Here is a 15,937-nt window from a genome sequence, read left to right as displayed (position 1 = left end):
AAAAATAATAATTAATATTTGACAAGTTCAAGTATTTCACCTAAAAATGTAGACAATTTGTCTCAACGCCATCTAGTGAGAGAGTTAGCACTTACAATGCCTTTCTCATATAAAATAAAGTTGGTTGTTCTCAGGTGAAAAAAATGTAACAAGCAGTAATTGTTGAATGAAACACTAGCATATATTGAATAATTTCTCGGGTAAGAGATAAGCCTCCATAGCTCAGTGGTCAGAGCTTTCGACCGGAAATCGAATGGACACGGGTTCGAGTCCCGTTGGCGTCATGTATTTTTTATCAGGAGATTTTTTCAATGTGGATGAGTGTTTCAGGCGAACAATTATTGCTTATAAAAATAATTAACTCGCTTTTGTTTATAGTCCTACTTACTCCCGCATTGAATAGTTGACTAACTCTTTTTTGTTTATAGTCCTACTAACTCCCGCATTGAATAGTTGACTAACTCGTTTTTGTTTATAGTCCTACTTACTCCCGCATCGAATAGTTGACTAACTCGTTTTTGTTTATAGTCCCGCATTGAGTTTTAGTTTTGGGTTCTTCTATTCGGTGTTTCCTACAACTGTTGATACTTCCAACTCTTGAAGCAACAGCTGCATTTATCAAGAGTACTATTATCTGGTCCTATGACCAAATAATATATCATTATCTATGTACAGGTTATTAGCACTCTTCCCTCAGCTACTTCGTACTCTTCTCTTTCCACAAATATTTTAGTGGTCAAACCAAATCAAAGATGAGAACTGTTTTATTGCGTTCTGCAAAATGGGTAATTGACCTCTCAGGACAAACAATAAGTGAAATAAAATTTCCATTTTTTAATGAGCTAGCGTAGCGTAAGTACTTTTTGGACGCTGGGTTTACTGTTAACAGAACTACTTGTAACATTCCTTCTAGTCCGTTCATCGGGTTTCATTGTATCTATTTTGCTTTACATTTTCTGTTCTTGGTATTCCCTCTTATTAAGATCAGGCGGATGGGCAAGACAGATGTTATGTTTAATATTACAGTTTAACGTAATCTGAGGGTCTTATGTAGAGTTTAATGGCAAAATTATTGAGCTCGTACAATTTACCCAGTGTAGAAGATACGAGACTAAACAGAAGATTAACTTTGGATTCAGTATCCACCTATGCGGTGAGTGGAGCTCAGAAAGCCGCTGATATGAAATCCGCATATTCAATAGATTAATGGGAGAGTAATATCTCTGTGGTTGGGTTCCCACAATATTAGTCTGCCAAAAATAACTTCAGTTCAAATATTCAGCAGTTGCGATCCGGGGGAGGTAGAAATTCAATACACCTACTACATAATTAAATTATTGTATTCACGTAGGTCCAATATCTATTTGAATTTAACATTCTACTCGGCAGATAGCCTAGTTGTCGATGACAATGCATTCCATCATCTTTTGGTGGCAATCACGTATACACACGCGGACATATACAGCAACATCATCAGCTGTAGGCAGACTGATGGAACCTAAGGGCAAGCCAAATACTAAGTTTGGTGATCGCTCTTTCGGAGCATTTGGGCCGAAGGCTTGTAATAAACTCCCTCCAGAACTAAGATCCATAATAAGTCCAACAGAATTCAGGTCTAAACTAAAAACTTACATTTTTAAGCTGTCATAAAAAATAAAAATAAAAACATACCATTCCTGAGAGAGAGTCCAATTATATCCAATTTTCCAATGATGTCCTACATCCTGTAGGTATCTAAATTTCGCTAATAAACAATTAGTTAAGGTAAGAATGGTACTATATATTATCTCCATATACAGTTTGTAATAACATAGATCATTGTAGAAATGTATTTTATATTTGTACAGCGCCCTTGAGGTGATTTTTCACAAAAAACAGCGCTACACAAATCATCCAAATATTATTGTTATTATACGCATTTCTCAGAAATCGGATTACATTACAGAAAAACGAAAAAAAATCGGTTCTACCATATCGGGATTTGGTTCAATTGTTAGCGCGGTTTACTACATACCCTGGGGAGGAAGGTGCAATCCTCAGTCAAACCAAGATTTAAAAGACATTTTGAAATAGATGTATTGTCATTTTGTCAATTTGCTAGTTATATGTGTTGAGCGATCAGATTTTCTCAAAAAAAATCATACCTCTGTATTTTAATATTTAAACATATAAACTGATTATAGTGCTATATATCCAATAAATTTATTGGCTATATAGTGTGCTATATAGCCAATAAATTAACCAATATTTTGCCATTCATTTTATATTTTAATTTTTTTTTAAATAGATAAACTTTATACACGCGGAAATAAACGCATTTTTCTGAATTCGGACGACATTACAGCATCATTGCGAATTAAATGTCGGTCCCACCCGGTCGGCATCTGGTAAGGTCGGTAACGCGGTTGACTGCAGTCCCTGTCTCAATCCTCAGCCAAACCATTTTGAAATATTTTTTTATTTTTTTTTTTATTTTTTTTTATTTAAACGCCCATTGGGCTTTTACATACATTGTTATTAGTGTTATTACATTAACTATGTGACATTTAAAAGTTTACGTACATATATAAATAAAATAGTTATTATATCTGTAGTACATAAATGTTTTACAAATAATACAGAATACCATTATGGAGAACAGTTTTTTTTTTTTTTTTTACTTACTTAGAAAAATAAATGGATTGAAATTAATCAGCATTTATAGGGACTTAAAATCATATTCGAATTGTTATTTAAATTACAATATTAATTTGTAAAGTTAAAACATATATATTAAAGTTAAAAAGTCATAAAAGAAAAGAGTGAAAAAACAGAAGCTAAAAAATGGGTTTTTTACTATGGAGTGGAGAAGTCATACATTTCAGCAAAGTGTTTATGTAGATTTCTTTTAAGCACTGCTACGGAATCTCTAAATATATCAACAACATTACCAAATTTATTACCAAAATTTTGTATTCGATTTAACGATATGTGCGCATGATAATTAGATTTGAAATTGTCACAGAAAAAGGTGGAATTTTGTCTCGTATTTTTGGAAGGTACAAATAATTTTATTGTGGCAAGAATTTCAGGGCTGTCGATTCTATAATTAATAATTTTATTTAGTAGAACAAGGTCGGAGATAATTCGCCTATCTGATAGCGTAATCAAATTTAGTTGATGCATGAGTTGGATATAATTTATATTTTGGATTGGAATATTTAGTTTAAAGTTAATAAATCTTAAAAATTTGTGTTGTACCCTTTCAATATTGTTGGAATGTACTTTATAAAACGGGGACCAAATAGGCGAATTATACTCTACTTGACTTCTTACTAAAGATGTGTACAGTGTGTTCAAACATTCTAGTGACTTGAAGTCACATGCGGTTCTACATATAAAACCAAGCATTTTTAGGGCTTTATTTGTGATTTCATTTATATGCGGATTGAATGTTAACTGTTCATCAAATATAACACCCAAGTCCCTGATTTGAGTGACAGCTGTCAATTTTACATTATTAAGCGAATATTCATAAATTGTATGATTTCGTATTTTACAAAAACGAATGACCTGACATTTTTTAATATTAAGAAACAGAGAGTTGATGATGCACCAACGATATAGTTTATTTAAGTTAAGTTGCAAAGTATAACAATCGTCTAAACTGCGTATTGTTTTATATATTTTCAAATCATCTGCGAAAAGAAGAACTTCTACATCTTTAAATATGCTAACAATATCATTAATAAATAACAAAAAAAGAATTGGTCCCAGGTGAGACCCCTGAGGGACCCCACTTGTGGCTTCGAAAATGTAGGATTCCACAGATTTTATTTTGACACATAGCTCTCTTTTACTGAGATAACTATCAATCCAACTTAACAGATTACCCTTGATACCCAACATACTTAATTTTTGTACAAGGATATGTCGCCTAACTTTGTCAAATGCTTTGGAAAAATCAGTATATATTGAATCCACTTGATGCTTCAAGGCAAGAGAATCAGTTATGTAATTTTCGTATATGATCAAGTTACTTAGAGTGGATTTACCTGTGATAAAGCCATGCTGGTTGGGTACAATAATATTATTAATTTGTTTACATATTACATCTAGGACTAACGATTCAAATAGTTTGGGAATAGCGGACAATATACATATTGGTCTGTAGTTTGAAACATCGCTTTTATCTCCCTTTTTATGAATAGGCGTAAGATAGCTTTTTTTCCACTGTTTTGGAAAACACCCTGACGACAAAGACTTATTAAATAGTAAAAATAATGGATAAGTCAAACTGCGAACACAAGATTTTAAATATATTGGAGGGAAGCCATCCGGTACAGCGGATTTATTAGTATCTAATGCTTTTATAGCCTTTTTTATAGCGTTTATTTCAATAAAACAATGGTTTAGGTTAAGTGATTCTTCAAGTGATATATCATTTGGGATTTCATTATCGGTAATATTATCATCATAAACACTTTTGAATAAATCTGCAAAAAGATTGACAATGCCTTCGGTATTATCCGCACAATTGTTATTCAGATACATAATATTTGGTAAACTACAATCATTTTTTCGCTGAGCATTAGAAAAGTTCCACAATTTTTTAACATTATCATGAACCTCCATTTCTATTAAATTAATATAATCATTATAACATTTTTTAGACAATTCTTTGCACTGCTTTCTTATGTTAGTAAACATTATATAATCATCGACGTTTCTAGATTGCTTATATATTCGGTGAGTTTGTTTTTTAGTATAAATCAATTCTTTTAATTCTTTTGAAAACCATGTAGGGTAAAGGGATGCAATAAAATTAACTTTTGGAACATGACGTTCTTTTGAAGTGTTTAGGATTGAATAAAATTGCTGGACTTGATTCACAATATTGTTTTCATCTTCTAGAAATGACCAGTCTATATGGTCAAGATAATCAATTATATTTGGGTAGTCAGCTTTTTTAAAATTGTACGAATAAATTTTTGAAATAGTTGAATTATGATAAAAAAATAGTTTTTAACGGGTTGATTTTTTAAAATAAATCTATTTGAATTTCACTTTTGTTTTTTTGACCCATCTCCCGACATTCAATCGAGCTGAAACTCGACAGATAGACTCGCTGTCGATGACAATGCATTCTATCAAATTTTGGTGGTAATCAGACACGCGGACTTACGCATTTCTCTCAAGTCAGATGACATTACAGCATCATTACGAAATAAAAGTCTGTCCTACCCGATCGGCATTTGGCGAGGTTGTTAGCGCGGTTGACTTCAGTCCCTGGAGAAGAAAGATTTTTTAAGGTTTAAAATAGCATAAAATTGAGGCTAATGTCGCACAGTGGGCTGAAAATCGCCTTTCATAGACATAGAGACTTGAATTTTCAAGGGTATTTTTTGACTAGAAATGGATTCTGCTGATCATTACTATGCTATAAAATTTCGTACGAAGCAATTGCGTGTACAAATGAAGGAGTTTTAATTTTTTTAAGAAAAATTTGTATGGCACTGACATTTAAAATGAGTCTATCTCTGGAATCATAAGGTTGGCCATTCTATCCTTACACACAGAAATACTACTATTTATTTGTATTTTTTTGACATACTTCGTATTGTGGCGCAACTTGCGTTTTTTTTTTTTTTAAATCCTCAAAGTTTAAAAAAACACTTTTTAATGTTGATGATTCATTTTCATGCTTATGTAAAGCATTTATAGCGAAATTTTATAGCATAGTAATGATCAGCAGAATCCATTTCTAGCCAAAAAAAATACCCTTGAAAATTCAAGTCTCTATGTCTATGAAAGTGTGCCGTGAGTACACTATTAAACCAAATTACTATTATTTTTTCAGAGCCAGCGAGCCACCGGCGAAGGGCGCGGGTGGGCGGAACCGCCCGCACCTCCCCTCTTCTCCCCCGACGGCACTGCCTATGTAAGCACGGGCGCGGTGCGCGACGGGCCCGCCGGGCACTACCGGCACCTGCTGCACGCGGGCGGGCCCGCCCAGGCACGCCGCCTGCTGCCCCTCACGCACGGCCGCTTCGAGGTGTCCCGTCTGCTTGCCTGGGATCATGACGCTGACATGATGTGAGTTTACAGACCTACTTACCTACCCAACCTTCCTCTTTCCTATCTCCTTCCATTCTCACACGGAGAAAAATTAGTATGGCTGAATTATAAAATTCTGTTAAAAACGTGATTGAAATCCATTTCCTAATAAAGTTCCCTAGTTTGTATCATTGTAACCATCATCGTACGGTTTCAAGCTAGAATTCTGTTATAAATGGATTACTCACCACTGGTAACTCGTATGCCATGTTAGCTTATGTTTTTAATAGCCTCCATCGAAATATAAATCAGTACTGACTAAACATTTTACCAAAGCATATTTATGACTTTTTATATGTTTTTTGTTTTTGTTTCTTCTTCATTGCTTTTAATAACTTTGTACCTTGTATTCTATTTCTAGTTTACTTATATAATCTTACATTTTTCCTTTCTTTTCATATTGTAATGTGACTTTCAATAACTTAAAATATTAGTCCATTCAGAATATACCGGAACACGTGTTCAAGCAGGTGCACTTTTCGTGATAAATATAATGACGAAATGCGAAAATATTACAATTTTTTGAACACGTCTTTCGACATCCTAATAACATATTCGTATTTTACCGACAATTTGCTAAAAATCCTTTCAATTCATTCGTTAAAGGCCCGTAGTCCCGTTTTTAAAAGAAATAAGAATAATTTGACTAGATTTCTAATAAATTAGCAATATTTTATATCCGTATGTTTTGTAAAAATGACGATTGCTAATTTAGTAAAAATCCTGATAAATTACTGATAATTACTGAATCCTTATAAACTTTTAATAAATTCTTAACATACCGGAACACGTGTTCATGCAGATGCACTTCTCACTAAGTATTATTTCTCTAAGTTAGTAAGAAGAAAAGACTAAATAAAAAAACCCCTAATAAGAAGGAAGATTGTAATGAAAGGCTTTAGGAGTTAAAGCATATCTATTATTATATTTTTTATTTCTAGCTATTACCTCGGCATCCCAGAGGGCCGCCCCAGCGAGCTGCACCTGTACCGCGTGCCCGCCGTGCCCGCGCGTGCCGGTGCCCCCCCGCGCGCCCCACAGTGCCTGACGTGCTTCGGAGGGGGTGCGCACGGGCCCCCCGCCGCCGCGAGCACGCACGCGCCCCCTCCGCCCGCAGTCCAAATCCCACGCACGCGGTGGGAAGCTGGAGACGAATGGGATGCAGAAGAGGAAGAAGAAGCAACGGAACCTCCGGTGGTTGCTGCTCCCAAGAAGAAGAAGGAAAAACAACCGGGTAGGAATGGGTTTGAACCATAGATAAGAAAGTCTAGTCAACGTAAGAGAACCAACTCGACACACTTGGCCAGTGGTCGGCAAACTTATTACTCAAAAGCCAAATATCAGCAGTACCTACTTTTTTATCTAATTGTAATTAGTGTATTCAACCATTGTTTATTACTAACCTTTCTGAAAAAAATGTACTTTATCATTTCATGTAGATACCCAATGTTGTAAAACATTGTACATACAAAATATTATAATGAATTTGTGTATAATAATTGTATTTCTTAGTCCTCCTCACTAGGGTGACCTGTGCTAAGACTAAAGTAATAGCCCCAATTATGTAAGTCAGAATAAATAACTTAGTAAATAGAAACATGCTCTATGCAAGCAATACATCTGTATGGGGAGGCAATATGGCACACTAAATTCGCCAACATAACACATACAACCACACACAGACACACACGCACACGTACACACACACAAACACTCACACACACCTCTCTCCTTCCCCAGCACACTAATTAACTTAACTTAAAATGTAACTTAACCGTAAATGTATAATATACCTCCTATGTATAGGTATATGTCAGCGACATGTCATTGGTACCAATTATTGTACTAACTTTTATAACTTTGTAACTATTGTCATCTATGTAATTATGTACTGTTTGTTTCTGCAATAAACAAAAATAAAATAATAAATAAAATAAACCATACCATTGTAATACAAATATATTTAAAAAAAAATAAAAATATTTTTTTTGACTCAACTCTGTTAGCAATAAATAAATAATTAATACTTATAACTGCACAGTGGACAAAATAGACCATAACAACGCATTGCTCAATATCTCAACTGGCTTGTTTCAGACTCAGAGTAGTTAATTTTAGATTGTGCCGCAGGTCACAGACAGACGGTTAAGATCAATAAGTTTTCCACATAGATAATAGAAACAAGTAAGATAGGCTACGATCCATATTATAAATCCGCGCGCACAAAGCTTTCGTCAAGTACTTAGTGAAAGATTAACTTCCTTGTCAAATAAAAATTGATTCATTTTATTTTTTTCTAGATTCGTGGGGCCCCCAGCCCTGCCTGTACCACAACGCCTGGTTCAGCCCCACGGGGGCCTACTTCGTGCTTGAGTGCTTGGGCCCTGGAGTCCCGAGGGCGGAGCTCCGAGCCTCCAGGCACCCGGTGCCCAAGCTGGTCATGCACCTGCAGAATAACACCGAGCTGCAAGTATGAAGATCAATTATTTGCCTCGTAAAAATTTTACAAAACTGATAAATAATCATTTATGTGTCGTAAACGGTTCCTTATCAGTTGTGTAAAATTTAAAACATGTTTATTAGTTGGGCCCATTGTCATTTACGGACCTACCAATTAGCTACCACACTAGCTACAAAATTCTTTTATAAGTACCAAATATAAATCCACTTTTCTATCGATTCCCATGTTTTAATTTATAATTTGTATTCCCTTAATACCTTACTATAATGATAATGAACATCTTAAGTTTCTCAGCTACCACGGAGAGCTGTTGAATTAACGGATACTATTCAATGTTGATTGATTTTTTAGATAAAAAAACCCCATGCTCAGCTTTCTCTTTCTTGAGTCAGTGTTTTAAATAGTCTTGCAGCGTCTATCAGCAGGATAGATGCACAACACTGTAATTGCAACACTGCCCCAAAAATCAATCAATATTATGTTATTGACAGAATCTTATATCATATCTGACGATACTGCGCTTCTTCCTCTGTCTTGAGCTAACGTTTCGCACAGTCTTGCAGTGTCCATTGCCATGACAGATGCAAGAGATTTCAAGTGCAACAGCGCTGATCACCCTCAAAAATCAATGAAATGAGAATCATAAATCATATCTGACAATACTGCACTTCTTCCTCTTTCTTTAGCCAACATTTCACACAGCCTTATAGAGTCCACCATCATCAAATGAGAAACAGTGAAAAGGCAACACAACTGATTACTGTACTGTTCTGTTTCCAGGAAAGAGTGGCAGGCATCGCGCTCCCTGTGACTCGCACCTTCCCAGTGCAAGTTTCAGGGGGCCACAGAGCACAAGTCAGATTACTCCTGCCACCAGGGTTGAGAGAAGATGAAATCACTCGGTATCCTCTAGTACTGCATGTGTAAGTAAATAAATCCTTAAGCATCTAAATCCATCAATCGGTGACTCAAACTTTAAGAGAAAGGCGTAAGCCAAAAGCCAATTGAACCCCATTTCAGATATTAAAAGAAAATCCTCAGAAAATTTTGTTGAGATTTAAAAATATTGTAGCGAATTATGTAGATGTACTGCTTGGTAAAATATATTTGTGAACATCTTGTGGAGAAAGTAAAGGAATGGAATAAATGGTGGGAATTACGTGCCTTAGTACTTGAAACAATCACATAGGCCATTAAAAATTAACCAATTAGAAGCTTAAATGCTAGATGCAAAGGTTCAGGTGAACCCCCTGTCGAAAACACTACAGCTAGTCACCAATCAACCGCCTTGCTAAAAACAGTTTCACTTAGCCCAAACACTTGCACTTTTGTGTTCTTCTTCGTGAAAGTTTTAGCATCTAAAAATATAACTTAAGAATGCCACAATTAATATTAAAAGTGTTTTTAAGCATTCCACTAGGCATTAGCCCACTTAAAAATAAAACTGGTCTTAAATGGAAGCCCTGTGGTACTCCAAAATAAATAGTTTAACAACGTTTTCATTCCAGATACGGCGGACCAGGTAGCCAGCTGGTAACGCAGCGCTGGAGGGTGGACTGGCCGGCGTGGTTAGCAGCTTCCAGAGGCTGCGTCGTGGCGCAGGTGGACGGGCGAGGCACTGCGGGCCAGGGCTATAGGCTGCTGCACGAGGTCTATCAGAGGCTAGGCACTGTGGAGGTGGCTGACCAGCTGGAGGTTACTGAGTAAGTTTCCGACCACCATTGAGTTGTCAGATGTCTATCGTCTCCACTAGAAACCCTTAAAAAGTCTTCATTCATAAAGGGCTTTTAAAGATAATTATTTATTGTTTTGGCTTAATTAATATACACATTCTTTTTATTTTATTTTATAGGAGACGGTTGACGTAAGGTCCCCATGAGCACTTAGGCCATAGGCTCATTGTACTATCCCTCATTCCTTTAACAGTAATCCGGTTCCTTTTATAAAGTTTACCAGGGTTGTCATTGGTTATGTGGCTATGTCTTCTGTTTCTACTATATGTCTCCCCAGGTATCTGAGCCTTGTTTCCAACAGGGGACATTGGCGCCAAAGGTGAATTGGAGTCTCTTCATCCTCTTCACATTTCCTGCAACTGGTGGTGTTTTCCACTCCCAACAACTGCATGACATGGCAGTGTCCCGTTAGTAGTCCTACCAGTTCCTTACACATTCTTAAAAACACCCAATTATTTTATTTATCATTTATTGATTTCAGATGTTGTGTGTCTATTGATAACTAAAAAACAACACTCTACCTATACACTAAAAACATTGTATGGAGATCAGTTTTTTTTTTTAATGTTATGGTACCCGTTCAACATTTCACTGACCTTCGTATATCTATTTTTCTTCACTAGAGTTTTCATATTTATTTATTTAAATGCCCATTGGACTTTTACAAAATATATGTTTTTTTATAATTAATATAAATACATAATAGTTAGCGTAATCTTATAATCACAATAACATAATGCAAGTATATTTAATCAAATATTAATAAGTTTAAAGATTGGTGCGTACAAAATAATCTGTTTTTAAATGTAGACAAATGCAAAACCCTGACTTTCTGCAGAAATAAAAATCCTGTTTTATTTGAATATTCCATTAACAATAGAGCTTTAGAAAGAGTCACGGAAATGAGAGATCTCGGAATTATTTTGGATGAAAAACTAAGTTTCGCCAATCATATCCACCAAATTGTAAACAAAGGCATGAAAACACTAGGCTTCGTATTAAGAACAACTAAAAACTTTAGTTGGGTTCGAGTCCCAGATGTGACCGTTTCCTTTTCTGATTTTTCTGTTTCAGATTTGCGTTTAAGAATCACTAATATTGTCTTCAATATTTAAAAACTTTAACTCCATACAAGCCATTAAACTGTTATACATATCTCTAGTTAGAAGCATAATTGAATACAACTCAGTAGTTTGGTCTCCCTCTTACAAAATTCACATTAATAACATTGAGCGAATACAAAAAAAATTTCTGCGTTTTATAAATTTTAAATTAAATATCTCACTAGAAGACTTACAATATCATTTCTTATTAAACACTCTAAAAATACACACATTGGAAGACAGGCGTAAAATAAACGACTTAACTTTTTTATTCAAGATTCTAAACTCTAAATTCGACTGTTGCGAACTTCTGCAACTCATAAACTTACGAATACCTACAATAACAACACGACAAAATACACTATTCCACTGCAACACACAAAAGCGCAATTACATTGCGAACTCCCCAATACAACGGTTTCACACTATGGGAAACCAATACTTAGGTGATGTCGATATATTTAATATTAACTTTGCGAATTTTGTGGATTATGTAAAAGACCTATTTCAATACTATTCCTAAATGGAAGTCATATTTTTGTAAACCAGTCAAATCGCTGTATTTTTTAATTTATGTTCTTGTTATTTTTAATTTTGTTTCTCGCATATACTTATGTAATTTTATTTTTATTATTTCTTTCTTTTCTTTCTTATGTTTCAAAACTGTCATTAAATTTGTACCACCCACATGTAAAAGCCCTCTGGGCGTTAAATAAATAAATAAATAAAAAATAAATAAAATATTTACTTTTATAGGAAACAATTTTATTCAAATGAAATATGTATGTCGAGAGAGCAAGTTTCATTCTCCCCACACAGTATAATCTCTGTAAACAAGAATTATACATAAAATTAGTGCGAGAAACAATATATCTTGTAACATGATTACTTTACAAATGTCCAACTACCTCGTTGGCGCCATTGTAACATGATTAGTTTGTGACAAAAAGGATTGCTTTGACATTGAATAAAAGAAAGACGATGATTAATTTACATTTATTCAAATCAAATAGAACTAGAGACTCTCAAATTGACATGATTAACATAATCTCCAGGGGTGAGCGGCAATTCGAAGATTTGCTCGCACGGAAGGAATTTAAATGGTACCAATAAACAGTTAAAAATGTGTACAAAGATAAATATCTGACCTGATCACCAGAGATGGGCGCCATACAGCTCTTAGGAAAGAACTGTAAAATTTATAAGATAGACATGATGACCAGCGATTACATTAAACTAGCTAAATCTGCCATCAGCATCTCCCGTAAATTTTGTCGTCTGGAGCAGTTGCCCGAATCCTTCCTGTTGGCGCGACCTCGCTCCAAGGCTGTCCGATTGGTACTGGCCTTCTGGAAAACGTCAGCTGCGTTCCTCCTCGACCAACCATAGACCAAGGGTGCGGTCTTGGATACAGTTTTGTGAAGTATTCTTGAACCGTAACGGGGCAAAAGTGAACTGCTACAATCTATGTTTTAAATTATTGTCAGTTATTTAATCTGTCTATCGACACGTAAAACAACAATCGAAATGAAAATATCATATCGATGATGAAGCACAGTTCTTTATTTGAAATCTTCCTCCTATTGGACTGACTTACTATTACGAAACACGCCCACATCGAATTTCGTGTGTTCTTCGTTATTCTATGATATGCATGTATGTATTACATATTTCTACATTTCCTACTAGATAAAACTAACATTGCTAATTAATTTTGTCCAGATATCTCCGGGACTCACTACACTTTGTGGACAAGCGGCGAGTGGCTGTTTGGGGCTGGTCCTATGGAGGGTTTGTGGCCGCCCTAGCCCTGGCCAGCCCCCTGGCCGTATTCCACTGTGGGATATCAGTTGCGCCTGTCACCAATTGGAGACTGTATGGTATGAAGACATCGTTCATCAATTTATTTTTATACTCTTGATTATCTTTTCTGAGATTCGTTAAGAGATTCGCGACATATGATTACATTCACAGTCAGTAGCTGAGTTGGCATCGCGTCTTGTTTCCACTCAGGCGTTGTAAGTTCAATTCCTCGGCTGATTAAATCCTCCATCACGACACAAGCAACATTTTTCGCTTACTATTATGATGGTAGTATGAGATTTTCAAATATTGTCAGGTTGTTAGTAACCCAAGAATGTTTGTCTTTCTTTTTTTTATAATTAAATATTAGTACATCTCAGACGAGTCGGCTTTATATAAAGAATAGCATCACTTTGGTGGTCTGAAGCATTGATTTTCGAATTTCTGGCAACAACAGATACAAAATTAAGGGTAATACCCCGAGTAAGAATTGAGAAAGTAATAACAATGGGTAAAATTATGAAAATTATTCTGATATCTGAATTATATTGCAGATTCGGCATACACCGAACGCTACATGGGCCTGCCCAACGCAACGGGCAACTACCGCGGGTACGCGGAGGCCGATGTGACCAAGCAGGCGGACAATCTAAAGGACAAACTGTTCTACCTTGTGCACGGTGCGGCAGATGACAATGTTCACCTCCAGCAGAGTCTACTATTAGCCAGGGCGCTGGCAAATAAGGGGGCCATCTTCAGACAGCAGGTAGAGTCCCAATCAATACAACAATTATCCTGAGGCTAGTACTCAAGTTCTCTCCATCTTTGAAAATACCATTAACGCAGCTTTCCCTTAGGAGAATTCAGAAGCCATTCTGTATTGAGTTAATTCTTAATGCAAAATTGGATATTTGGTTTTCAGGTGTATCCAGATGAAGGTCACAGCCTCTCCGGAGTGAAAAAACATCTCTACCGTTCCATGGCGGCCTTCCTGGAAGATTGCTTTCGAAAGCAAGTACCTCCGGAGTCCAAAGCCGGGCTTAGAAACGGTGGAGGATCAGAGTAAACCTACTCCACTAAATTCCACCTTAGATTTATCCAAAATCCACGCAAGGTCCACTTAAGACCTGCTTAAGAACCATTTAAGATGATCATTTTAACCAGCAAATTCTTAAATTATGTCATTACTTATTAGTCACTTTAATTCAATGTCAGTATTAAAAATTAAAGTAACCCAAGAGATCAATGATGGTCCTATGTCCGTGTTACCTATTTTACAGGAAGCTAGAGTTTTTGTATCTCCAAATGAATTGTGATATATATAGGACTCATTATGCGTAGTGATTTCCAAGACGAAGCTCTGCTAAAGGAAGAGTGTTATAAAAGGTAATAAAATTACGAAATTAATCGCGTTTTAACTCGTTTTCGAGATAGGACCATCATTGACTTCTCGGGTACATTTTAAAATTAAACAATCTGCTTTAAATGCTATTGAAAGCAGATTGTTTAACTTTTGAACTGTGGAACTGTGGTGGGCTTTCTCCTCTTTAAGTCAATGTGAACATGTTGGCGGACAATCTAAAAGTAATATTCTGAAAAAAGAAGACAAACCACGGTTCAAAGCTTCAAAATTCACACAACTGTCAATCATTGTAGTTCTTTGCTGGATTCAAGCTGCATATAATCAGCTTATTTATTTATTAAAAAGAAATCAAAATAAGTTTCAATTTATTATGACATATTCAAGTGTGGTTTTAATCTTGCGCGGTTTTATTGTGAAGTCTTACTAAAACTATTACTTGAATGGACATAGTGCCAACCAATAAAGATCTAGTTTTAAAGCCAGTGGGACTAAGTGACGATGTAGCGGTTAAGGAAATCAACAAAACTTTATATTATAAGCGGAAGGGAGAAACAATGAAAACCTAAGTGCCAAATTATTGTTCCAAAAATCAATGTTGTGCGACGGCATTGCGGTATTTAATTTAAGCTGAAAGAAGTAGTGTGCGTACACTAACACATGTACGTACAAACAAAATATTTTTATGATAATGAAAAAAAGTTGAAATCAAAATCAAATTGAGGCGAGGAAAAATGATAAATTTGACATTGCTAGATCTAATTTTAGTTTGGTTCTGGTTTCAAAGAAGTTCTTGGCTGAAAATTGTCAAATAATAAATTTGTCATACAATCTAGGCGATTGCCCGAGTGCTACCGCTGTGTAATTGTTTTTTAAGTTTAAAAATCCCTTCAATTTTAAATTAAATTATTGACATCATTCATTTAAACCTTTACTCGTAGTATTTGGAATATATAGTAACATTAACTTCTATATTGTGCATTAAAATAATTAATTATTATTAATACGAGGTAAATTGAAAAATAAAGTTGTGAAAATCAAATTAAGATGAATAAAAAATCTAATCTTCCATTACCCCTAGATTTAAGAAAATGTTTCTTTTTTTGTTAAAATAAACTATTATGGTTCTAAAAATGATATTTTTAATCTTATATTATTTCAATTTTTTTTCTATTGGACAATCGATTCTTTTTTTTTTGTAAATACAAATTTTATGTAAATATTTTTAATATAACCTTTTACTGTAATTACACTTTTTTGTTAGATGCGTTGATTTGTGATGTATATTGTTATAAATTCATTAAATTCTTTCCTTTGAATTAATATTGTAGACTGTAGAATATTTCTTGTAAATTTGCATAATCCATTAGAAATTCTAGCG

At 35.0% G+C, this 15,937-nt stretch overlaps 1 protein-coding gene across 1 annotated transcript in view; it reads left to right on the top strand.

Annotated features, from left to right (window-relative positions):
• Dpp10 (Dipeptidyl peptidase 10) overlaps window positions 1-14,489 on the top strand; it is a 292,773-nt gene extending 278,284 nt beyond the window's left edge. The window contains exons 8-15 of the mRNA XM_089648585.1: window positions 5,840-6,075; window positions 7,038-7,330; window positions 8,397-8,566; window positions 9,338-9,480; window positions 10,066-10,260; window positions 13,116-13,273; window positions 13,751-13,962; window positions 14,119-14,489. Coding sequence (XP_089504711.1) covers window positions 5,840-6,075; window positions 7,038-7,330; window positions 8,397-8,566; window positions 9,338-9,480; window positions 10,066-10,260; window positions 13,116-13,273; window positions 13,751-13,962; window positions 14,119-14,262 — 1,551 coding nt within the window. The 3' untranslated portion in view covers window positions 14,263-14,489. The remainder of the gene's footprint in view (window positions 1-5,839; window positions 6,076-7,037; window positions 7,331-8,396; window positions 8,567-9,337; window positions 9,481-10,065; window positions 10,261-13,115; window positions 13,274-13,750; window positions 13,963-14,118) is intronic.
• Window positions 14,490-15,937: the final 1,448 nt, after the last annotated feature.

This window comes from Hesperophylax consimilis, chromosome 28, assembly GCF_061612785.1.
Source record: "Hesperophylax consimilis isolate HC1 chromosome 28, BYU_Hcon_1.0, whole genome shotgun sequence".
NCBI classification, from domain to species: Eukaryota; Metazoa; Arthropoda; class Insecta; order Trichoptera; family Limnephilidae; genus Hesperophylax; species Hesperophylax consimilis.
The sequence above is the reverse complement of the archived record's forward strand: the minus strand, read 5'-3'. Positions and strand labels throughout refer to the sequence as shown.